Source organism: Filicampus tigris, chromosome 4 (assembly GCF_054856515.1).
Source record: "Filicampus tigris isolate MCC_2025a chromosome 4, RoL_Ftig_1.0, whole genome shotgun sequence".
Classification (NCBI taxonomy): Eukaryota; Metazoa; Chordata; class Actinopteri; order Syngnathiformes; family Syngnathidae; genus Filicampus; species Filicampus tigris.
The window spans coordinates 12,117,501-12,142,020 of record NC_141220.1 but is presented as its reverse complement, the minus strand read 5'-3'; the positions used below and the strand labels follow the sequence as shown (position 1 = coordinate 12,142,020).

At 40.6% G+C, this 24,520-nt stretch overlaps 1 protein-coding gene across 4 annotated transcripts in view; it reads left to right on the top strand.

Annotated features, from left to right (window-relative positions):
* The first annotated feature begins 3,431 nt into the window (after nucleotides 1-3,431).
* Nucleotides 3,432-24,520, top strand: part of tspan33b (tetraspanin 33b) — a 27,117-nt gene continuing 6,028 nt past the window's right edge. Inside the window, exons 1-7 of one of the 4 annotated variants that reach the window (XM_086029294.1) lie at nucleotides 3,432-3,641; nucleotides 8,516-8,573; nucleotides 9,998-10,047; nucleotides 10,283-10,357; nucleotides 16,205-16,300; nucleotides 18,431-18,559; nucleotides 22,419-22,580. In XM_086029294.1, the coding sequence (XP_085885420.1) occupies nucleotides 3,546-3,641; nucleotides 8,516-8,573; nucleotides 9,998-10,047; nucleotides 10,283-10,357; nucleotides 16,205-16,300; nucleotides 18,431-18,559; nucleotides 22,419-22,580 (666 nt within the window). In that variant the 5' untranslated portion in view covers nucleotides 3,432-3,545. Of the gene's footprint in view, nucleotides 3,642-8,515; nucleotides 8,574-9,997; nucleotides 10,126-10,282; nucleotides 10,358-16,204; nucleotides 16,301-18,430; nucleotides 18,560-22,418; nucleotides 22,581-24,520 lie in introns of all 4 variants that reach the window. The other 3 variants (XM_086029292.1, XM_086029293.1, XM_086029291.1) reach the window with 3 other exon arrangements.

The window sequence follows — 24,520 nt, the reverse complement described above, 5'->3', positions numbered from 1 at the left end:
TCTAGTATTCAGTTACATCCCACCAGAGGTAAAGCTACGATGGGGCAGTGCCCAATTTAAGAAGAACAGCTCAATCTCATCATGTACTGCAGGGCTGCCAAACTCATTTTTGTTGCGGGCCACATCATAGTTAAGGTGTCCCTCGGAGGGCCGTTATAGCTGTGAACCCATAGAAATGTATGATCATCTTATATTATCTCATGCACCAAAAAAATTGATGGATAACTAGTTTTGAAATCAGAAGCCAGTAAACAGTTTGTTCAACTCGTTTTCAATATATTTTAAAGAAGGGATTGGTAAAAAAAAAAAAAAAAAAAGTTTGCAACATCTCATATGTAGTGTTAAAACTGAAGACAATTTGAAAGAAGCATGTAAAGTCAATATACATGATTTTCCTTCGCGGGCCACATAAAATTATGTCACGGGGCGGATCTGGACCCGGGCCTTGAGTTTGACACCTGTGATGTACTGTATACAGGTATATGTGCATTTGGAGATGCAGTCAGGTATCAGAAGAGCCTTCACCACTTCTCTCATTCCTTAAGCCACACCATAAACACTCTCTTGGATGTACAGTCAGTTGGGCATGGTTGTAGGCCTAACCCAATTGCAAATAGACTACCGTAGATTCATTCAAGCCTCAAATTATTCATACCCCTGGGGTGGGGACGGATACACGAATGATGTGCGCACGAAGGTCGCTCGATGCCTGGGGCGAACAGACATTTTTCATGCAACAGAAATAGCAGACATGGGGGACTCGAGTCACATGACTTGACTCGAGTTGCTATTTTTAGGACTTGTGACTTGCTTGCCAAAAACATGGGAATGACTTGACTTGGTGTCTAAGTAACTCAACTTGATTTGAATTACATGACTTGACAAGTCATCTTGTTTATGGACTTGTGTTTATAGATTTTAATCTGCATTTTAACACAATTTGCCTTTTTAGTAAGGAAAGCCAGGAAGAAATAAAAAAAGAGGGTTTTTGTTCATTCACACCATCCTGGCAATCTAGTCAGCGTCACTTGTTAGTGTGAAGTGGCGACATAAACACCAACAGCATCGGAGCAACTCAGAGAATCGGTTGACGCTCATGTTCCTCTCACATCCTGCAGCTTGGTATATACTCTTCATTTTGCATTTTTAAAGTTACATTTATTGCATAACAAGTATTTAGAAGGGTGGGAACCATGTCAATGGTTTGCAACGGCGTAACGGAGGCGTAAATCCCCCCAAAATAAATATTTAAAATAAATAATATAATCCATCCATCCATTAACTATACCGCTTATCCTCACAAGGGTCGCGGGGCATGCTGGAGCCTATCCCAGCTGTCTTTGAGCAGTAGGCGGGGGACACCCCGAATTGGTTGCCAGCCAATCGCAGGGCACACAGAGACAAACATCCGCACTCACAATCATACCTAGGGGCAATTTAGAGTGTCCAATCAACTTACCATGCATGTTTTGGAATGTGGGAGGAAACCGGAGTTCCCGGAGAAAACCCACGCAGGCACGGGGAGAACATGCAAACTCCACACAGGGAGGCCGGAGCCGGGATCGAACCCACGACTTCTGAACTGTGAGGCGGACCTGCTAACCAGTCGACCACCGTGCCGCCAATAATAGAATTAATAATTAAATAATGATAATAATTAAAAAAATATATAATTAAAATAACAATAATAATAATAATAATGATAATAACTCAACCTCTACTTCGCGTTTTTTCACATTTTGCGGGGGGTCCTGGTTCCCATTAACCGCAATAAACGAGGGATTACTGGAGATATGGATCAAACCCATTCATTGTATGTGGCAGGGGATCATCGAATGGAGAGTTGATGGACGCCTGTTACATCAGCAAGGCGCCTTAAATAAAAAAAAAAACTTTTTAGAGTGGCATCGCCATGGCATCAGACAAGTGCTTCCAACAGGAGAAGAACTGGCGGAGCTATTTAGTGCTATTTTAGTTGTCTAATTTACAGGTAGACAGTCAGTCAGTGGCAATATTCTCAGTTTTTACTTTCTGGTCGGCTGTTGTGTCAGTAGTCCCAAGTATGGGAACAATGGCAACCGGGGCGCTGTCGTCATTCCACCCTGCTGTGCGGACATTTCACATTGAGCACGTGCTGTATGAAAATTGCTTTAGAAGTCCTTAAAACGTGTAATTCTGCTACAAATAGCAGGGGAATCAACCTTGAATGGCATTGTTATTTTCAGTGTGAGGGTTGAGAGGAATACGAAAGCACATTCTGTGGCTTGACAATGCCTCTAGATGAATAGTTGTTTGAAACTCTAAATAATGCATCTCAAATACTAAGCAGGATAGCAAAACAAAACCAAAAAAAGAAAGAAAGAAAGAAAAGAAACATCCACCTCATTAGTGTTGCAGCGGCAGGTTCTAGGTCACCTGCCTATCCCAGTTGACTATGGGGTGAGAAGTAGGATACGGCCTATATTATCCCTACTTAAACATTAAGACAAACGTATGACCTCGATACTAGGCCATTTGCATTGGCTCTCGGTCCACTTGAGATGCGATTTTTGTCACTTACCGGTTGTGTTACTTACCTATAAATTATGACGCGGCTTAGCACCTTCCTATATCGTTGACCTAGTGGTACCGTATGTTCCGAAACCTTCGTTCGCAAAACGCTGGTCATTTAGTGATCCCGAGAGCCAAGAAGAAGTCTGCTGCTTCTAGAGCAGGGGTAAGCAACTCCGGTCCTAGAGAGTACCAATACTGCTTGTTTTGGAAGTTTTCCTCTTTCAACACACCTAATTCAAATGATCAGGATCGTTATTAGGCTTTTAAAGGGCTTGATGATCAGGACTGCGGCTCTCTAGGACCAGAGTTGTCTAACCCCATTCTAGGGCATTGCCTATTCCTCCCCCTCTTCTGATGGGGATAGGATAGGTGTCAAGATCGGAGGTTGATCACATCCTTGGAGGCGCTGCTATGGACATTTCAGTATTGACCAACTGGGTCGGGACCCGCGCCAGTTGGCGAGTCTGACTAGACTTCCCTTCTATGTGTGGATCTAAACTCCACACAGGAGGGCCTGAGCCGAGATTTGAACCAAGAGCCTTTCGACTTTGTTCACCATGTTGCCCTGGAAACCTTGACTACAAAATTGCACTTGCTTTTTTCAGCATATTGTTGGATTGTTTACTGCATGAAAAAGGCTCCTATTTTGTATTCTAAACCAAAATCCCAAACTCAATAATACTAAAAGTTTAAACGTGCAGATAGAGATAGAAGATAGAATTTTGATGTGAAAGTAGACAAAAAAACATTTAGCTGGAGTCACTCACGGATAGGATTTGTTTATTCTGACCTTCAGTTCTGTATGGATGTTTCTGGGCCACACCAGTATGATGTGGTCGTTCACCTTTTTTTTAGACAGTCTAACACCCAGACTGTAACCCCCTCCTCACGGACTCGCATGGCGGTTAAGTATCGGCATAGCGGATCTGATTGCTCTTTTGGAGCTAATCTTACTGTCCCTATGTGCCTGACTGGAAGAGCAGAAATAAGCAATGGACATGAAACATCACCTGGATCGAGCGGAGACGTTCTCCTTCGTCAACCCTTGGATTCGATATTTTCTCTACTTTTTCAGCTTCTTATTTTGGGTGAGTAAAGTTGTACTTTTCAAGTGGCAAAGGTCAGTGCAAACAAAAACATCGAGGAATAGAAAGATTTTGTAAATTGCTGGGCGCCACATAGTCCTGATATCATCAGCTAACAGGGTGCCAGGGTCTTATTAATAGTAAATTCAAGCCAACAGAAAAGATAAAATTAATAAATCAATCAAAGGCACAAATGTTATTAATAATAAATGAAGTATAATTTAGACTGTGTCTGCTGTAACAATTGTCAGGGGCGCCTCTCCTCCCCCACTGGTGCCTCTTTTCATTATTTGCATGTTCATCTATCACAGTGGAAAATGCTGAGTGGTTTATTTTCATGTTTTTATCAAGTCATTGTCACAACAATGCAAAGCACATCCCTAAGCCAAAGCTTTATTTGCTATATGGTGCATGGTTTTCTAACTGTATTCCTGAACATTATATTTGCACACACAGTATGCTCAACAAATATGTGTGTGGACTGAGTGATTAGTGTGCATTGAGTGCTAATTCTTCTCTTATTACCACAGCTCAGTTTTTTTGGCTTTCTGTGAAAACAGACAAAGGCAATGGAAAAATTACCAAGCATTAATATTTTGTCGAAATGATGACAAGGATTTTTTTTTTTAATTTGTATTTAATCTAGATGTTAAAAACAAATCAAGAAACATGTTGCTTGACATTCAGGAAATTTAATTCCCAAAGGTTTCTGCAAATAAAGAAGTACTGAATGAAAGGGAAACAGCTAGATCAGGGGTCGGGAACTCGCGGCTGCCGAGCCACGCGGCTTGGCAAGATAAATAATAAGTGTCCTATTGAAGTGCATGTTATATACAGAGACAGGTTTGCCGAGAAGTTCTTGTGAGTTAAGTTTTACATTTCTATTTGTATTTTTGGAAACAATATTAGTATTAGGATTGGTATTTTGCAGGCCCACACTTGATTTCAGAAGGTGGCAGTAATGCACCAAAGGTTGTCTGCCAAGGAAAAGAACTAAAAGAAGAAGACAAATTGGAAGAAAAAAAACATTCAGTTATTGTAATGGCAACTTTATTTCGGTTTGCACAAAGACTAGGAAGCATTTTAATCCATCAGGATTGTACCTTTGGCAACAATGTGATTCTGGTTAAGGTCAGCAAAACGTTAAAGTAAAAATTTTAAGAGTTAAAGGCTCACACGTAACACTTCAATAGATTAACAAATAAGTGTAGGCTATGTGAACTGTCAAATGTATGTGATTGTAAAGCTGCTTGAGCAGCAAGCCGACGCATTCTGATGTACATAGTGCACTCCATTTACCATTTTAATCAAATCGGTTCAGATAATGGATGGATGATGAATGGATTTTTAAAGAGCTGGGCATTTTACTACAAATTGAGCGTCCGCTATCCGTCATCCGTCTGCATTGTGGGTACCCTTCCATCGTCCGTCATTCACTTTTTTTCTGGGGATAAAAAAAATAGTATATACTATAGGGCGGTCCACCTCTAATTTTAAATGGGCATCCGTCAGTAATTCCTACTAAAATTTAACCAACAGAAATAGTAGTGACTCACAGTGCTTTGGAAGCCTGTTCATAGCCTGGTCCCTCACTCAAATCTGTCTCCCAAGCGACGATAACTCACTATTTTGCATCACACTGCTGGCGTCCTGCCCCAGCAACAGAAACAGTTAACGTTCATACAGAGTTTTGAGCACTAACTGCAACACCAGCAGGCACATGGCCTGGCTGTTGACTTTGTTATTTGGACACGAGCTCGGAAGTGAACACTGTGGCTCTAATCCATCAGGCCTTTTGTTTTCATGCTCCCCAGGACTCTGATCAGCTGGCTTTCACTTCCCTGCACAATTCACCTGATTCATCTCTTTGAAAAGCCTGAAAAACTGAGCTGGCATATATTCACCATGCATGTGTTGAACACTCAAAAACCTAGTGGAAGAGTGGAAAATAGGGCTGTCGGCGGCCTCGGTCCTATATAACCAACTATATCCTCAAAGCAAAAGAAATAAAACTCTCTTGAAAAATCTTTAAAACACCTCGGTGTACAAAACATGAATATTTTGTTTTTACTGCTGCTGTTTTTTCAAGCCAAATACATCTCCCAGAACAAATTCCACTTAGGTGGAATACAAAATATATGATATGAAAGCCTTTCTTAAACTTAAATTATGCCTTAGACTACAAGTCAGTATACCTATAAAATGTAAACAAAACAAATCATCTTTATAGCTAAACACAATGGATGTGAGACAGGCAGTTATTTTCCAATGTATATCTGTGAATTGAAGTGAGGGTAAAATAAAATATACGGTATGTTATTCAAGGTGAGAAATCAACGAAGAGGAGAGAAAGTAGTCCACCAAATCAATGGAAAGCTGTATTTGTTCATTTGTGTTGAGTTGTGGAATTTTCAGTAAAATTGACGCCCTGAGCAGATAATAACAACCACACCCTATTTCCAATAAGTCATTACAGCCTTCATTGTGTTGGGGCACAGGGTGGGCAGCCCACACCTCGTTTGTGATTCCTGCTTTGCACTGAGCTTTTTTCTTTTGATCGTAAGGTTTTCTTGTGTTTGTCTTTAAGCACAGAGAATGCCAAGCTCCTCACACAAGCCACCCCCTGATCCCCCTCCTGCTTTCACCTTATTCTCATCTCTGCAACTGTTGATGATGACAGCTGAAGGAACACATTTGCCGTCTGTTCCCAGACAATGGGAGCATTTCAAATTCAACTAAGAAAAAATACATAAATGGGAGAAATGTGTTTTTCTGGTCAAGGTCAAGTGGCAATTCTTTCAATTACATAACATTCTCACATAATATAGAAAGACAAAGAAAGGGGCTTTGCATAAAATCTCACCTTTTATAGTAATTGAACAATACAAATTGACAATCCAGTGGCACGGTGGCCGACTGGTTAGTGCATCCGGCTCACAGTGCGCAGTTTGTATGCTGGCTCCAGCCTTCCTGTGTGGAATTTGCATGTTCTCCTTGTGACTGTGTGGATTTTCTACGGGTACTCTGGTTTCCTCCCACATTCCAAAAACATGCGTGATAGGTTGATTGAACACTCGAAAACAGGGTTGCTCAATCCTGGTCAACAAGAGCCCCTGTCCAGCCTGTTTTCCATCTCTTCCTGCCTGCAACACACCTTATTTAAATGATCCGTTCATCACCAAGCTTTGCACAAGCCTGATAATGATTGAGATCATTTATATCAAGTGTGTTCAGGTAGGGAGAGATGGAAAAAAAGCTGGATAGGGGCTCTTGAGGACCGGGATTGTGCACCCCTGCTCTGAATTGTCCATTGTGAATGTGAGTGTGAATGGTTGTTTGTCTATTTGTGCCTTGCTATTTGGCTACACGTGTTCAGGGTGTAGCCATGGTGGATGAGAGGATAACCTCCCTCTGCCTTTGAGTGGGGGCACAGGTCCTGACTGTTGTTTGTATCTATACACCAACCAGCAGTTCAGAGTACCCACTCTTTTTGGAGTACTTGGAGGGGCTGCTGGAGAGCGCTACTCCTGGAGATTGGATTGTTCTGCTGCAGGATGTCTTCTGCTCAAATGGGCAATTGCAGTGGGACCTGGAAAGGCGTGACTGGAAGGAACTCGAAATGCCTTCCCATAAGGAAGCTGGGGTGGTTGAAAAGGAGTTTTTTCCATGGCAGGGCCCAGGGGGGGATGAGATGGGCCCAGAGTTCCTAAAGGCTCTGGATGTTTGGGACTGCTCTGGTTGACACACCTCTGCAACATCGCATGGACATCGTGGACAGTGCCTCTGCAGTGTCAGACTGGGGTGTTTTTAGGAAGGGGAACAAGAGGGTGTGTTCCAACTACAAGGCGATCACACTCCTCAGCCTCCCTGGTAAGGTTTATTCAGGGGTGCTCAAGAGTAGATTTGGTCAGGAAGTTGAATCTCAAACTCAGGAGGAGCGGTGTGTTCTTTGTCATGGACATAAAATAGTAGACCATCCCTACACCCTTAGCAGAGTTCTCGAGGTTGCATGGAGGTTCTCGAAGGGTTTTCCATAGGAATAGCCCAGAAATACAAACTATTTGCAAGAACTCAATGTAGTACTAAAGTTATCATACTGATGACACCTGCATGTTGTGTAACTTGTATTTCCACCTGTGTAAGTTCACTGACAAATAGGTCACTTATTTTAGTGTACATTATATTGCCGCTGCATTCGTCACAACAATAGGAAAACCTGGCCTGTAAAATGAATGAGAAGATGTGGTCTCATCTTTCCGTGCATTTTTGTATCTTCTCAGTACCTTAAACAAATGCTTTCAGATTTCAGAAAATAGTTTTAGATGTGGTGATCAAAACCGCACCGGTGACAAGTAGCTTAGGTCAGCAAAATGCCAGAGGCAAAGGGAACGTCAGAATGTCAGAAAAACTTCAGTAGTTTCTATCATCAGCGTTTGAGCTCCAGCGAAACTTCTCCTTGCTCGAACTTCACTAAAATAGATCACACAAAATGTCATCAGTGCTGAGCAAGAGCATGTTCCTGTCAAGAGTGTCCGTGATAATGTGTAACATGCATAAAAATAAATAAAATAAATTACATTTCACATATTAATTCAGTTTAGTTTCTTCCTTGGAGCTGAATTCTTAAACTTACCTTTAGATTTGGACAGGTATATATTTCCAGCTTCTGGGAACTATTCAAGCATAAAGTCACATACTGGGATTTGTTTGGCCTCTGACCACACAAATGTTCTTCTGGATGAACGAACAGTATCCAACCGCTAAAGGTTTTGAACAAGTCTTCCAAGAAGAGTTGGCTGTTCAATATTTTCTTTCATTGTTCCCTGTAGGTGTCTCAAAAATGTGTCAATATATTAAAAAGTGTCTTTCCCCCCCAGGTTTTCTCCTTATTGATTGTTGCAATTGGTGTGTATGCTAAAGTCCAGAAAGCCACAGGTACAGTATTATTTTTTACTGAGCCCTATTCTCCACTATTAGTATACTTAATGTGATGAATTATTGTTGCTTACCTTATAATGAGTGAATAACCTTCATTGACTGACACAGTTTGACATAAATAAACAAGCATTCATAACTATGGACAATGTAGAATGTTCAATTAACCCAAAATGCAGAGCTGGGCATCGCCAAACCGCCAACGCGTTCCGTCTTACATATTTAATCAACCATCCCTCGTCAGCAACAGCCAATCTGCGTCGAGAACCTAACCCTGGCTTCATATCTAAAGCCAACAGTCTCAAACTTTTAAAATGAACAGTGATCTTAAATTGGACCAGCAAATCAGCGCTGTTGTAACGCCGAGCTTCTTTTACCTTAGACAGCTGGCTAAGATAGAGCCCCTCCTTTCCAATCAGCACTTAGAAACAGTCATCCATGACTTTGTTACATCTCGGCTAGATTACTGTAATGCACTTTATTTTGGAGTCAGCCTGTCCTCCCTCAAACGTCTTGAGTTGGTCCAAAATGCTGCTGCCCACCTACTGACTGGTGCTCGGAAGATGGAGCATATAACATCAATTCTGGCCTCCCTTCATTGGCTTCCAGTGCATTTTAGGGTTCGATTTAAGATTCTCCTATTTCTCTATAAATCATTAAATGACCTGGCCCCGGCATACCTCTCTGAGCTCCTCCACTCCTACGCACCTTAGCGCAGCCTTAGGTCTGCGGACCAGGTACTGCTCGAGGTGCCGAGGAAGTGGAGACTCAGAGGGGATCGAGCCTTTTCGACTGCTGGCCATTCCCTTTGGAATGACCTCCCATTGGATGTTAGGCAAGCCCCTTCTCTGTCCACTTTTAAAACCCGGTTGAAGACACACTTCTATTCGTTGGCTTTTGATCAGATCTGAAATTTTCAGCCCTTTTCGGTGTCAATTGTATGTAGTGTTTTATGTTAATTTATTGATCAACACTTGTGTATTATGGCCTTTTTATTGTTTTTTGTTATTATTATTATTATTTATTGTTTATTGTTTGTAAAGTGCTTTGATACAGCTCCAGCTGTTACGAAATGCGCTATATAAATAAAATTGTATTGTATTGTATTGTATAATGACCGCAACAGTTAATGAAATAATTCACTGAATTAGTAATATTTCATGCTTAGTGGATGGAGGGGGGGCACAAAGGTTAATCCAAATTAACCTGGATTTATTCCACTGATTGCATTTGCACTTGATAATCGGCAAAATATCTCGTAGATGATTAAAGTAAGATGAGAAAGTTAGGGAGCATAACATAATAGAATACATTTCATGAAGGTGTGGATGAACTAACTGACAGAAAAACATTGGGAAGATGGTGGAAAATAACAGACAGCTGCTCTCTAACAGGAACCTGTCTAATTTTTGTCTTTTTGCCAGACACTGTGCGGGACACGTTCCTGATCGACCCGGCTGTCATCCTAATTGTAGTGGGGGTGGTCATGTTCTTCATCACTTTCTGTGGCTGTATTGGTGCACTCAGAGAAAACATTCACCTCCTCAAAACAGTAACATTCATAACAGACACATCACAAATATTGATGCAACAGCTGCTTTCCCATATAGCAAAATGTTCAATCCAATCTAAAGGGAGGTCTTTCATTTTATCTATATTGACAAATCTGTCTGGTAAAAATTAGTCACATTTGTCTTTTCTGCTTCCAGTTCTCTTTCAGCCTGACATTGGTCTTCCTAACTCAGCTGGTCATAGCAATTCTGGGCTTCTTTTACTCAGACCAGGTATGTGTTTATCTTTGTGGTAACTCGGTTAATCATTTGACAACATAAAATCAATATAGCAAGCCCCTTGGGGGCCTCATTATTGGCTCTATGATTTCATTCTACTGTTCCTACAGTAATCCATGTTGTGCTGTGTTCTCATCAGGCACAACCTTTGAAAGACTTGCACATTCCACTAAAAGCTCTTATAAAATATGTACATGTAAACTTATTGCATTTGTAAATTTATATGTAAACCTGCTTTTCCAAAGATAATTGTGCTCAGTTTTGATTGACACTGTGAGATAATTATTTGGCTACGTTGACACTTTATGTCTTAATGCTCAATTTGGATTTTTGGTAAAATCCTACTTTTTTTGTGTAAGCGTTCACATTACATTATAAACACGACCTTGGCCTGTTTGGTGTGTGAACATACCCCCCAAAGTGACCCGCATGCGGAGAAGACGAGACGACGTCACTCAAGAAATAGACAATGTTTACAGAAGTAAATGTGGTCCAGCGTGTTGGGGCATTTCTACAGTGGCGTGATTTGGTAGGAGGTAGAAATACAGTATTTGGGAGAGTTGATGAGGTGAGGCTGCGTTCTCATTTCATGGAGACATCACAAAAGATGACATTACGTTACCACACATAAAAAATGAATCGATGTGGCTGAATTACTACTATCACCATAAATGCCCACTTTATGTTTCATGTTCCAAGTGGGATTAAATTAAAGTAAAGTATAAAGTCAATACTGTTACTCAAAACAACTTGAGAATTTGATCTCCCAGCATTCTTCCTCCGCCCACGTGGAGTGCATTTTGGCCTGGATGATGTCAATGTCGGGTTACGGGTGCAAAAAATCCAATACGTATCCAATCTAGGACTGCATATAAGTTTTTTAAAAATTGGAATTTAGCCGTTCAGACTGTCATAAAAAAAAAATCAGATACAGGTTGCATTTGGACAAAAAAAATCTGATCGGGTCGCATTTGCCTGCGATGTGAACCGAGCCATCATTGAACAATCGTGGTTATTGTTTCCATAATTGCTTCCTGTGGTGAAAAACTGCATTCCCTCATGATGCCTCATAATAAAAGAAAATAATAAGGCACCTTTTTTTGTAGACAGGTGCACCGGCAGACCGAGAGCGTTTTCTATTACATGTCCCCGGCACAACTGAAAAATTGTTGACAGGCAATAGACTAGTCTTTAGACCATGTAACACCAGGTCTAATTTGTGGCGCAGGTGGTGTAACACAATTTTAGGGGATTTTATAGAAGCGCAGGCAGACAGATTCTGAGCTCAGTGGATGTGTGTGGTCGATGCTATCTTATTTCATTAATAAAGAAGCAGCCTGCATCGAACCCTCTGAATCACTGTAGAAATCAATTAATTGAACCCATATTATCATATGATTATTATGATTATGATTATGATTATGATTATTATTATTATTATTATTGCATGGTAAGTTGATTGGACTCTCTAAATTGCCCCTAGGTGTGATTGTGAGTGCGGTTGTTTGTCTCTGTGTGCCCTGCGATTGGCTGGCAACCAATTCACGGTGTCCCCCGCCTACTGCCCGAAGACAGCTGGGATAGGCTCCAGCACGCCCCGCGACCCTTGTGAGGAGAAGCGGTCTAGATAATGGATGGATTATTATTATTATTATTATTATTATTATTATTATTATTATTATTATTACTGTCAATCTTATCGTCTTTAATATATTTTTGAAAGCAGCCCTGCACAGCACAACTGGTGTGTGTGTGTGTGTTTTTGGGGGGGACAAGTGATAAGTTTATTAGAGACAAGTGAACAGTGAAAGCACTGGAATGAGTTGGACCAAAAATTCGGGGGGGAAATATGCCTGTAAAGTGACACTCCACAAATAGCCATAGAACATGAAATGGAACCGGAATGATGTTTAGCTAAAATGCCATCCATCCATTCATTTTCTTTTGCATATCCGTGGTCAGCATCTTAAGCAGGGAAGCCGAGACTTCCCTCTCCATAGCCACTTTCTCCAGCTCTTCCGGGGGATTCCCAAGGTGTTTTCCAGGCCAGCTGGGATACATAGTCTTTTCAGCGTGACCTGGGTCATCCCCAGGGCTTCCTCCCGGTGGGATGGGCCTGGAACAACTCACGGGGCGGCGTCCAGGAGGCATCCTAGCCAGATGCCTGAGACCCTCTCGGGTGACCAATTTTCTCACCTTATCTCTAAGGGAAAGCCCAGACACCCTTCAGAGGAAACGCATATCGGCAGCTCATGACCATTGGTGAGGGAAGGCACGTAGATCGACTAGTAAATCGAGAGCTTCGCCTTCCAGCTCAGCTCTCTCTTCACGACGACGGACCAATACAGAGTCCTCCGACTCCTCATCATTGCAGATACTGCATCGATCCGCCTGTCGACCTATCTCTCCATCCTCCTCTCATTTCTGAACAGGGCCCCAAGATACTTGAAATCCTCCATTTGAGGCAGGATCTCATCTCCCAGCTGGAGAGGCCACTGCGCTCTTTTCCGACTGCAGACCACGGTCTCAGATTTGGCCGTGCTGAGTTTCATCCCAAACGCTTCACACTCGGCTGCACACCGCTCCAGTGAGAGTTGGGGATTGCGGCTTGATTATGCAAAAAGCAGAGATGCGATACTGAGGCCACCAAACTGGACACCCTCAATGCCAATGAACTGAATCAGTGGCAAAGGGCAGCTTTGACATGGAAACGAATCCGACTTCCTGCAATGTGGACCAAACTATGACATCAGTCAGCCGGTGACTTCCATCCCAGAGAGGGGAGAGCCTAATTTGGAGTCCAGACTGTGGTCCCACAAAGGAAGACGTGTCGGTGGAATTGAGGAGGTCTTCAAAGTATTCTCCCCACTGATTCACAATGTCCCAAGTTAGCGGTACCCGATCTCCACTATACACAATGTTAGTGTAATCGTTGCACTGCTTTCCCCTACTGAGACGCCGGAAGGCTACAATGACAACATAAATAAAAGAAGAACACAACACACACACCAGATAGTGAGCTGAGTGAGTCTTTATTTGTGGAGACCCATCTATGAAATATTAGCAGTAATCACTCGTCACTGATTTGTCACCATATCCGTCACTCATCTCATCATCAAAGTAAAAGGAACGCAAAAAATATAGTGTGTCATGTAAGAGTTTTCCTATCAAAATGGATTAGCTTCGTTTTACACATGTCTGAGAGATAAGATTTTAGTTGAACTTTACAATTAATACAGTTTGCATAGTGGCAACATAATAAACTGATAAGCTTGAGATTCCCATGATACATGATATTCTATGTAAGACACCTCACTGGCTGTATCTCTGAGTACTCATATTTTTTATGTAATTATACTTTCTATTATAGTTATGTTAATGAATGGGTGGAAGACATTTTTGAGTTTTGAACCCATGAGCTTGCTGCATAACCTAATATGATACACTGCAGGCAGTAAGCAGTGTTTTTCAATAAAATAAACCGAATATATTTTATACATCAGATTTGCATTAAAAGTCATTGTGCGGTGTCATGCAATATTCTGCAAGTTTCCTTGTGGGTTTGCGGTGAGCTCATATTCGAATAGATTCTAGTGTTGACCTTAAGCTACCTCAACTATAGAACATGCAAATTAGAGGGAGTTTAAATAAACATATGACTAAATGTAAATTAGGATGTGGAGTGTTGAAGTGGTAAATATGGTAGGAAGGTTGCATTGTTGAGGAATGGCTCATTCCAACAAATTCCATTTTTTCAATGAAATCAAATTGATGAGGTCTGGCTGTGTGGCATGCCCGCTTGGTTTGAAATCAAATAAAACAATGTCATAATAATGTAATAATAATAATAATAATTTTCCATCCCTTTCTCAAGACACTCATCACTATTAAGCAAAAAACATATGACAGTGGAGTCTTTCAGACGCCATAAGAATTGAACATTAACCACATTAAAGGATTTATTATTATTCTGTATTTAATATGGATGTCATTTACTGAACAATGACAGTGATGTTGTGTGTCCATGAAGGATGCATGTGTGTATTATAGTGTATCCTGGAAAATCAAAAACAACAATTAATAATTAACTGTCTTCCATGTTTACTATGAGTACAAACATAAATTGTTGACACTAATCTGCTTAATCGTGTCAGTTTAAAACATGTGCAAGTACTGGCTGCAAAGACTAACAATTATGTTAATACATTTTTCCAAGAACGGTCGTTTGAGGTGAGAGGTTGTGAAATACTCGTTTAGGTCATTAAATTATAGTAGCAAAAGCCCCCTTCAAACTTTCTTTTATAAACAAGGCCTTACCTCAGTGCTTCTTTCTTGGCACAAGTCTATGGGGTTCCATTTGTGCCAAAAGTATGTTATGTGTCGATGATAAGTGTCTATGATAGACATCCATGAGACGTGTCTATATGTGTCGATGATACGTGTCTATGTTATGTGTAGCTGATAAGTGTCTATAGACGTCCATGATAAGTGTCTATGTTAGACGTCTATGTAAACTGTTGATGTTAGACGCCGATGAGAAATGTCGTCAGTGTTTAATAAAATTAATAATATGTATGCATGGGGTCCTGTTCGCTCATTCCCACCACCGTTGCGAAACGCCGCTTTGTTTAACAGCCGGGATCAACTTTTTTTAAACTGTCAACATTCAGTTACAGACAAAGAGAGCGAGATGCGCTGTGCTGGGTGTCAGTGAGAAGAGCATAAACCAAACTGATTCCCAAACGAGGGAAACAATAACTGCTGGGATCAGTTTAATCAAATTATTCGTCTGAATAGGTAGGAAAAGGCACCTGCTGGCATGCATATTTATTCTGTCATAAACAAAGCTTTAAATCTGATTTGCACTCTAACCTTACAATGAAAACTGTGCCGATTATACCTTGCCACCCTCCGCTGTGCACTCTGTCAGCCCTCGGACTGCCTGCTGCTAAACAGAGCAGTTTAACAACCCTCCCAGCGTCGCTAAATGATTCAAATGCTTCGACACTTCAAAGCGGATCCAAATGTTCCATTTCAACAGATCCCTTGAAGGAGACTGCAACTAATGACATGAGGAGATGATGTTAGGTCCCAAGGTCCACAAGCACACACAGCATGCGTGTGTGTGAGTGTGGGGAAGGGGGGGGGGGGGGATCAGCGTGAACTGTTTAGCAAAACTACTTCGGGATAAAATAAATTGTGATAGAGCTAGCTGTGTTTATCAGCACAATTTGCTTTTCCACAGACTCTAATCAGAGTAATTCCAAGAGCCAACAGCAAAACACCCACAGAAGTTCATTTCAAGCCAAATGAAATTTTATAGCTCAGCAGTTTATCAGCATACAGCATTCTCATTATCATATATTATCTAAATTCAATCTGTCTCACCTTGTTTTGACATTTTAAATGGGAAGAACTTGCATCCAAGGCCCATTCAAAAGGGGGAAACAAAGAAGACTTCAGAAGGCACAAATTAAGCAGCAGGATTTAATTTCTAAATGGAGCCTATTTATTCTGGAATTCTGCTCATCAATCAAAAAAATTCAGGGCATTTCATTTATAATTCATCTAGGTCTTGCTTGTATTAACTCAAGCGGAGAATAGTGAAAATGAGCACACTAAATTGGTTATTTAGCCTGTATGTATGTGTATACTATATTTTATATACATTGGGTGTATTGATCTCACAGGTAATAATAATTTTATTGTTGTTGTTGTTACTGCCTGAAGCCCTGCTCGTATTACTGCTGCGCATATTGACTTGTGGAGATACTCTATGCATCCCACAAGATGCTGTGAATACCACATCTTTTTAATAAACTATTCTGTTTCTCTTTTAAGACTCGTGACAGGTTGGGAAGGTTCGTGAAGAAAGGCATTGTGCATTACAGGGATGACCTGGATCTGCAGAATTTGATGGATTACATTCAGAAAGAGGTGCGCTGCTCTGTTCCTCTCTGACCCTACTTACTGTGTGACTTAACAATAATCATAACCATAGCTTTATTGAGAATATCACACTTGTGAACTGTGAAACCACAGCCTATGACCACAGAAATACATGGACTTTGTTAGCTCATGTCCTCAGCTCCTCTATGAGAGGCAAGCTTTAACATGCATTCCCTCTATTTTGAGGCTCAAATCATTCAATCTAGCTTTACATTGGCACAGGTTGGCAGTGTTCCTAGTAGTACAAAGCAATGTTTCTATAAAACTTACAACAAAGACCAATTCCGATGAAGTTGGGACCTTGTATAAAATGTAAATAAAAACATAATACATTGATTTGCAAATCCTTTTCAACCCGTATTCAAATGAATACACAACAAGACGGGAACGGTAAATATTCTCTCATTTTTAATATGATGCTTCTTGATGATGCAAACATATATATATATATATATATATATATATGTATATGTGTGTGTGTATATATATATATATATATATATATGTATATGTGTGTATATATATATATATATATATATACATACATATATGTATATGTCTATATATATATATATATATATATATATATATATATATATATATATATATATATATATATATACATATATATATGTCATAAACAAAAAGCAGAGATGCGATACTTAAATCTGATTTGCACTCTAACCTGCCGATATATATATGTATAGCCAGTGTGTAACGATTTTTGTATTTGTCCCGTCCCATTTTAGTACGGGCTTCACTGTTCGGTTTACGCAGTCATATGACGAATACGTACGGAGCATATATATATATATATATATATATATATATATATATATATATATATATATATATATATATATATATATATATATATATATATATATATATATATATATATATAGACATATACACACACACAACAAAATATTTCATAGTGTTGAAAAGCTTACCCCATATAAGAAAGATTTGTGGGATGAGCAGCAAAACTGAGTATCGACTTGTTCATTGCAGCATTGTGCCAAATCTTCACTGTCTAAGCAAAATTGTTTATACTGGGGTTGCTTTCTTGAGTTTCCATAAGACATATTCCCTCACCCTTTCAGCTGTTCTATGGATTTGCAAAACCATACAGCATAAGTCTGTCTGGCCATACAATCCAGAACAAACAAATCTCAGTCAATCGCTGGTCTCATTCGTCTGCCAGAAAGATGGTCATGACTGCCCCTCACTCAGGCCTGTTTGCATTGCTGTCAGAAAACCATGCACGTGGCCCTTCGTTCGGCATGTCGAGGACGGTTCCGTCCAATGATGAGTCCATTTTCTGGCAACCGAAGTTGATCATAAAGTCAGAGCATGGAGAACACTATGCTGAATGTGCACCAATAGATTAATTTTTATCTTTTGGAGGTGATGTGATGGTGTTTGTTGGTATCTTCACCACTGGAAAATGAACCTATCAATTGAAGACAATCTCAATGCAAAAAGATGGCATCTGCAGCCAGTGGCAAACACATTCCTTTCCCCAGTCTGGGACTAAACCCCATCCTCCAAGATGGCAACGCTCGCCCCTACAGATCTGTGTGGACTGCCAACAGTCCTGACTTCCAACCCAAATGAGCAATTGTGGCTTCATCTTGGGTGAGCTGTTTGTTTTGACACAATCACTTTGCTACAACTACTGGTTATGTGGAATGCCAGCTCCCAGAAGTTTATGCGCAGACGGGTTCCCAGCAGAAGGAAAGAGGATTCGGGCTGTTGCAGCAGTGTATTACTCATTCACACGCTATTTCCTACATTGTAAAGTTGCCAATTTTCCTTGTTACAGATATGATTGCAGTTATGTACCTACCAAACAAGAGTCAAGAGCAACAGAAGAATAAGCAGATTGGCATTGCCAGTGAACATTTGGCACACCTTACTTGGATGCAAGCACATAGCCATTTGTGCTATTCATCCCACAAGCAATGTTCTCTGCGCACGGGGCATCGTGTGAAGGGGAAATAAACAGGCTTTTCACCCACATAAAAATCATTAGCAAGAAAGCAATGTTACAACAGAAAAATAATCTACCAAACACAAATTCCCGTGTATTTATAATAAATGTCATTCACTCAGTTCCAGTGTTGTGGATGGAACAACTATACGGACTGGTCATGGAACTTGTACTTTAACTGCACTAAGGAAAACCCAAGCTCAGAACGCTGTGCTGTTCCCTTCTCTTGCTGCACTCCTGATCCTGGAGAGGTGAGTGGTTTCCTTTTTTTCCCCCCCACGCACTGAAAACTCAGCAGTGAAATAAAACAACGTAGGGAGAAGAGAAAATTGAAGTTGCTAAACAAACACGACATCCTCCAAGACTCATAATTGGCTGACTGATTGCCTGAAAGTAATGAAACAGCTAATTGAGTTTCAAGGTGATTTGTCTTTCCCGGCTGAGAACGAGTCTGCACAACATGAGCGTTTAACTCCAGCATGAGCAAACCTGTGAGATGCATTTAAAGGGGTAGTACGAAGAACTTAATGAAGCCTCACTTCACCAATCCTGCCCACTCCTCAAATATCTTACCAAAGCCACACTCCTCAACATGCGCAAGCATTCATAATTGCATGCGATTATAAAAGTGAGTAGTCATGATTAATAGTCGGAGAGAATGCATGGTCAAATTCCACAAATTAGCAGCGCCACAATCCTAAGGTAGCATTCCACTGTCAACACGCTGACATAAAACACGGCTGCTACATTGCATACATATGAACACAACAAATGTTATCCGTTTAAAGTTGTATTTTTTTGTAATAAACTTAATAAATGTTACTAATTCTGAATCACTTCTAAAGTGCTCCAAAGGCAACTAATATCACAATTACATCGTATAAGTATTTATTCATGTTTTCACTCGGAGGTGACCCAAAAAAATGGTACGGCAAGAGCTTCGACTTCTTGCTACTCCTTTTCAAACACTGATTTGTATATTTTTCGGTGTTTTTTTAATCATGTTCAAATAAAGATAGATTTTAATATGTTCACCCTTGTTTTTTTATCTGAATCTGGCCCAATGATTTCTCTTTCAGCTTCTGTTTGCTCGTCGTACGCCCACTTGTTGGGGAGGGATGGCATTTTTTTGTTTTATTTTCAGGAGGTGGCTATTCCACAATAGTTCAGCAACACTGAAGCCTAAAGTAGCAGGTCAGGCCAAGGTTGCAGGATATGCTTGAAAATGTTTGCAAATGATTGACACGCCACCACAGTTAACAGCTTTTGAGTGGTGGTTTCTTAAGAATAAAATATGAGGTATCCAAGATGGGGCTAGAAACAGCTGTTTTCATTTCATTTTGTTGCCGTTGGATGACGGAAATGCCATATGTCCAAATATATTCAATTTCATATACAGTGGAACCTGGAGTTATAAATGCTTCTTTGAGTCCCATACAAATTTTGTGTAGAAAAATGACCTCTATTTACGCACCATTTTACGATATTCTTCTCATGCTGTGAAAGCATCTTTGGCAATGTGCACAATGCATTGCTGTGATCTGAAAACTATTGATACATGATAGAAGCCAGTCTCGTGTTTGCGCCACCGCTCCCTATATACAGAGTACGCACAGTGCGTAGGGCACCATCGAGCGTGGGGGGCCCCAATTAGGGGAAACGCACTGTGGCATCATCGAGTGAGCATGTCAGGTGTGAACAGGCTTGTGGAGTAATGGAATACCAGCCTTACTTATTCAGATACAAAAAAATACAACTGTATTCTGTACAGTTCCAGAAAAAAATTGATCATATTACAGGTACATTTAATTAGAGTGTGGATTATTTTACAGAATTACATTTTTCATGCGGTGAGAGAGACGGCACATTCGAGTCCTCGCCGCTCTTAAATTTGTTGGCCAAACAAGTTTTCCCTGAGTTAAGTGGATAACTGCTTGTCCCAACAAGTCAACGACCGCTGGCCAACTTTTAAACGAGACAGGTCCCTGGCTGGATACGTGTTGTTCTAACGTGGTCAGTTTCAAATGTGACTCGAGGTGAATGGATGGTGATTGATATGGATAGTATTCACTGCAGGACATATTAATTTGAAATAACATTTACAAAGAAAGACGTAAGCTGTTAAAATCATCCGGGCTGCTTGTTACCATGGTTGTTACCATTGTTACCATTTTTTTTGTGTGTGGGTGAAACAATTATTAACTATTTAAAGCTGTGTTGAATAAGATGCATATGTTTGAATGATATGAACACATGAACAAGTTATTATCTAGAAATGTACTTTAATACAACAAACTAACAAAATTAACTTATCAAAAATAAATCTCAGAAACCTTTCTTGTTTAACTTAAACCACCGTCAGCTAAGTTATGCCTGAAACCATGCTTTACAGTGTGCTAGACATGTGCTACCTCTGCAGCAGTCTCCTGTAAATTTTTACTTTATATATTTTTAGTTAAAGTGTAGTATAAAAACTGCCTGTAGAGTAAAAATTATGAACCTGTAATAAATGTGAGGCTGTGTGTGAATTATCTAATATTCATCAATGTATTATTCTTATTTATTATCTATCTAACATACTTGTCAATCAATTCATTGCACTTGTTTATCACACCCAAAACCTTTATGCTTTATGCTTCCATATAGCCACAACTTTAGATATGCCTGCACGATCGAATCAGATCCAAAACAACATCAATCGAGGTGTGAAGACAGGAAGACATTGCCTTGACAAAATTAGTTAGGTCCTCAAGCCGTGCTATGCAAAAACTACACAGCTGATTTCCATGAAACCTCGTAGAGGGGTGTCAGCATATTCGCAGTGCAAGAACACATTACATTTTTGTGCATGTAGACAAACAACAATTTGACTTACGTCCCAGAAAAAAAATGGTGCAATCTGGTTATCTCACATTATCCTGGATCATCACCACAGTAGGATTTGTGATATTAAGGTTGTTGTTGACAAGATTTGATTGTTGCACCAAGAGTTAGCTGGCTGTTAGGAGGTCAGAGCCACCTGCCTTTTGCATTCTTGATCTTGAATCGTTATTGTCAATGTGCACACTACTTTGTGTCGAAACTGCTACACGCCACATTGTGGTCAAACAAACAGCAATGCAACTCAGTAATTGTTTCCCCTCCTATCCATCCATTTCCTATACTGCTCGTCCTCATTAGGGTGAACTGGAGCCTACCCCAGTTGACTTTGAGTGCTATGACTGGTCGCCAGCCAGAAGCAGTTGCTTTATTTCTTTATTTATCTTTCCACTTTCCTTATAAATTCAATCTTGGCAGAGGTCTGCACGCTACCGCTCTTGTATTAGATCTTATTAGCCTTTGAAAGTCCTGTTTGGCAGTGATTCCTGCTTCCCAAAAAATCCTTTACTCTTACATTGAACGCACACACACACACACGCCCGCACACCCCCACACACACGCACGCTCACGCACACCTACGTGCTTGCACCAAAGATTGCTGTAAATTTGAGCAGAAGACGTCACACGTAGGTAAACAGATAATATATATGTAAATATGACCTCATGCATACATGCATGATTACACATCTGCATTCACCGATATACATTCTAAGCAGTGCACAAAATGCATCGCTTATACGCCATACCTGACAGCTGCTTTTTGTCTTCACGAAGACAGAAAACTAAAGAGGGCAAAGTAGATCCATCACACTGCTATTGATTATATATCACACTACCAAGAAAACAAAGCAGCAACCTTTTTTACATGACTGCAAAATCAATTAATCAAACCCTTGAAGATTTGATGCAGTGCTGCAATCTACTGTCCTGGGCATGCAACTGCACCCGTGCTTCTGAGACTTGCATGTCACATCAAACGGACGTGTACCTTTCCTGGATTTATAACATTTCTCTGCTGTCATTTTCTTTCTTTCTCTCTTTCTATTCCAATTCTCCGCGATAAACAGGCTTCTACAAATCTCTCTCCCAGCCGTCAGAACAGTTAAGTTCCTTGTCAGTGCGGAATAACACACCACCACCCACAGTAACTGTTGCCTTCAGAGAACCAGTCTTTCATGAATTTGAGCAAAAGAGGAAAGACTTTGTCTTTGTGGGTCTTCTGACATACAGGCAGTAATCAACACGATGTGCGGCTTTGGGCATCAGACCTTGGACCAGCTGGAGGCAAACAAGTCAATCTACCCAGTAGGCTGTGCAGACAGAGCCGTGTTGTGGATCGAGGCCCATCTGTTCCTAGTAGGAGCCCTCGCCCTGGGTATGGCCTTGCCTCAGGTAACAGCGCACGCAAATGGGTACAAGCTACGTCCTTATTCCCATGTCATAACTACAAAGCACTTTTGTATATCTGCATGAGATTTGATTTTTGGACCAAAAGATAACCCATAAGATTTATGATTGACTGACTGCAACAACTTCATATTCAGGAAAATATAACTATATGCAGTAGTTATTATCCTTGACTTCTACTGCGTGAATTCCTTTCATTAGCACTTCATTAAGTACTATTCAAGTGTTCATCAAATTCATATCTAAAGAGGGAGATGAGTTTTCCCCATCTCTTGCTGAAGTCAGCTCGGTTAGTCCTCCAGCATTGCCTTGACCCTGAACAGAAAAATCTGCATAGGAAATGGAGGGCTAAATTGATGTTGCGTTTATGCAACAATGAAAAAAAATCAAGTCGGTTCTGACCCACAATTTTGAAGATAAGATGCACCTAATGAAGTCACCTATAAATATTTGTTCAGCTTCAAGGAAGGATTGACCCCTGTGGGACTCCACATAAAGATTGCAGATGTAAAGTACATATGCAAATACCTGCAAACCTCAAATAACTTCAATTAGGTACTACTAGAAGTACGAGACCTGTCAATTTGTTGCGCTCTGGAATGCGCTCTGGTACGCTCTAGCAATGACATTGTCGACTAAAATTATTATTACCCACTGCTAAAGTGTCTAATAAAGGTATTTCGTTTATTAAAATTCTGTTGTGAGTATAATTTAATGTAAATTATATCAAATAAATGAATGAGAAACAATTGGTGGAGCGCCTGTTGTCCCGTGCGGCTCTTACGTTGCGTGTATGTCAGCTGTTTTGGAGCCGAAGGAAAGGAGACGTGCGTCAAAAACGGCTTTACTGCACTTCACTTCGAAGAAGAGGATGTGAATCCGAAGTACGGCACACAAAACAACTCCGTCCCGAGCGCATCCCGAACTCTTTTTTTCCATGGGGGAATTATATCACTAAGCACCACATAAGATCATTATTTTATTTATTTCGACAGTCTGGCATGCACCACCTACAACGTCGTGACTATCACATCTAACAGCCTTTCATACTACACGAGACACGGCTCCGTGGCCGGCGCAGGGAGACTTTTTTTACTCTGACACGCTGTGTGTCAGACAAGCAAATCATCCTCAGACTCGTCAACATTTTGAAGCAGATGTAACGCCTCCTCTACTCTATGAGATTTTTTTTTTTTCAAATTGATCATGGTGACCAGCAGTGTTTCTCAATGCAGCCGCTGGTTGCTATAGAAACACGGTGGCGCAGTAAGAATATGTGCGTAAGAGTAAGTAGAACCGTCAAATTGACTGGGATGCCATAGTAAAGGAATAATGACTCATAACTATTTTTATATTGTTTAATACCATAAAATTACACCATGGTAATGAAATGTATACAGAATTAGGAAAAGTCAAGAGGCCAGGAGCATCTTTGTATATACACAAAGTAATAACACATCAAAATTGGAAAACAGTCAAAATGACTGCTCTCGTACTCCTAGTGTTAAGCAACATTGTAAAAAAAAACAACAAAAAAAAACACAGAAACAACGTTCCACCACAATGATGAGAGACCTAGATACACCAATTCGACGTCTGATGTCGGTAAGCGTTGGGTCGTCTGATTGTGCCGTTTGATTGACGTAGCGAACACCGTTGTCATATCAGAACCCGTCAGGAAGCGTATGGTGGCCATTTCAGCATGTCGAATGGGGTTCGGGAGTCGTGACATTTGGTCACTTTCGCTAGCTAGTGTTATGTTAGCTAGTGAATCAGCACACGGGTACGAACGGGAAGTGACAAATGCGGATAAAAAGTGAGCGCGCCTTTGCTGCCTTAATCTTCATACAAGTACAAGAGCGAGGGTTGACAATGTAAGCGTGAAGGTTTGCAGAGCTGGGCACTTGACCCTTATTTGCCGGTCC